The sequence below is a fragment of the Penaeus monodon genome, chromosome 15, assembly GCF_015228065.2.
Source record: "Penaeus monodon isolate SGIC_2016 chromosome 15, NSTDA_Pmon_1, whole genome shotgun sequence".
NCBI classification, from domain to species: Eukaryota; Metazoa; Arthropoda; class Malacostraca; order Decapoda; family Penaeidae; genus Penaeus; species Penaeus monodon.
This window is the reverse complement of record NC_051400.1, coordinates 25605474-25606110: the sequence shown is the minus strand read 5'-3', so window position 1 is coordinate 25606110 and position 637 is coordinate 25605474. Positions and strand designations below refer to the sequence as shown.

The 637-nt window shown below is 49.8% G+C and overlaps 1 protein-coding gene across 1 annotated transcript in view; it reads right to left on the bottom strand.

The window, feature by feature from the left end:
* Positions 1–637, bottom strand: part of LOC119582278 (neurogenic locus notch homolog protein 1-like) — a gene marked incomplete in the record, with an annotated part of 19828 nt that overhangs the window by 12510 nt on the left and 6681 nt on the right. Inside the window, 1 exon segment of the mRNA XM_037930495.1 lies at positions 1–163. Within this exon segment, the coding sequence (XP_037786423.1) occupies positions 1–163 (163 nt within the window).

The window sequence follows — 637 nt, the reverse complement described above, 5'->3', positions numbered from 1 at the left end:
AGATCTGCCACGCAAGTGCCAGTGCTAACGATCCTTCCGCTGGGGTCGACCTCGGTGGCGCACCAGGGCCTCGTGTTGCCCTGTCCCGTGCAGCCGTGACGCCACAGCCCTTTGTACAGGAAGGGGAAGCGGCATGGGACGCCTTTCACCGTCAGGGTGTAGCCTGTGGACGCAGCAGCAGGGACGTCAAAAGGAGCGAAAGAAGGACGAATAGGAAGAATGGAAGGGAGGCGGGGGCTGAGAGGAAGGAAGGAAGGAAGGGGCGAGGAATAGAAATGAGAGAGGACAGGAGGGGAGACGGATCGCGGAAAGGGAGATACCAAGAAAAGAGTAGAAGACAGGAAAAGGAGAAGGAGCGAGGGGAGAGGAAGTGAGGGGAAAAGGGTAAAGAAAGGCAAAGAGAGAAGAGGAAGGAAGATGAATGAAGGGGATATAATGAGTGAAGGAGGAAAGAGAAATAGAAGGAAAGGAAAAGAAGACAGGAGGACAGGAGAAGGAAAGCAGAAAGATCATCTATGTGTAAGGGTGAATATAATCCACAGATATATTTACGCACAAGAACTAAAATTACTATACATAATTATTGTAATTCTGACACATGGGTTGCTAACTGTCTCCACTTTCTCCCTTTTTTAAT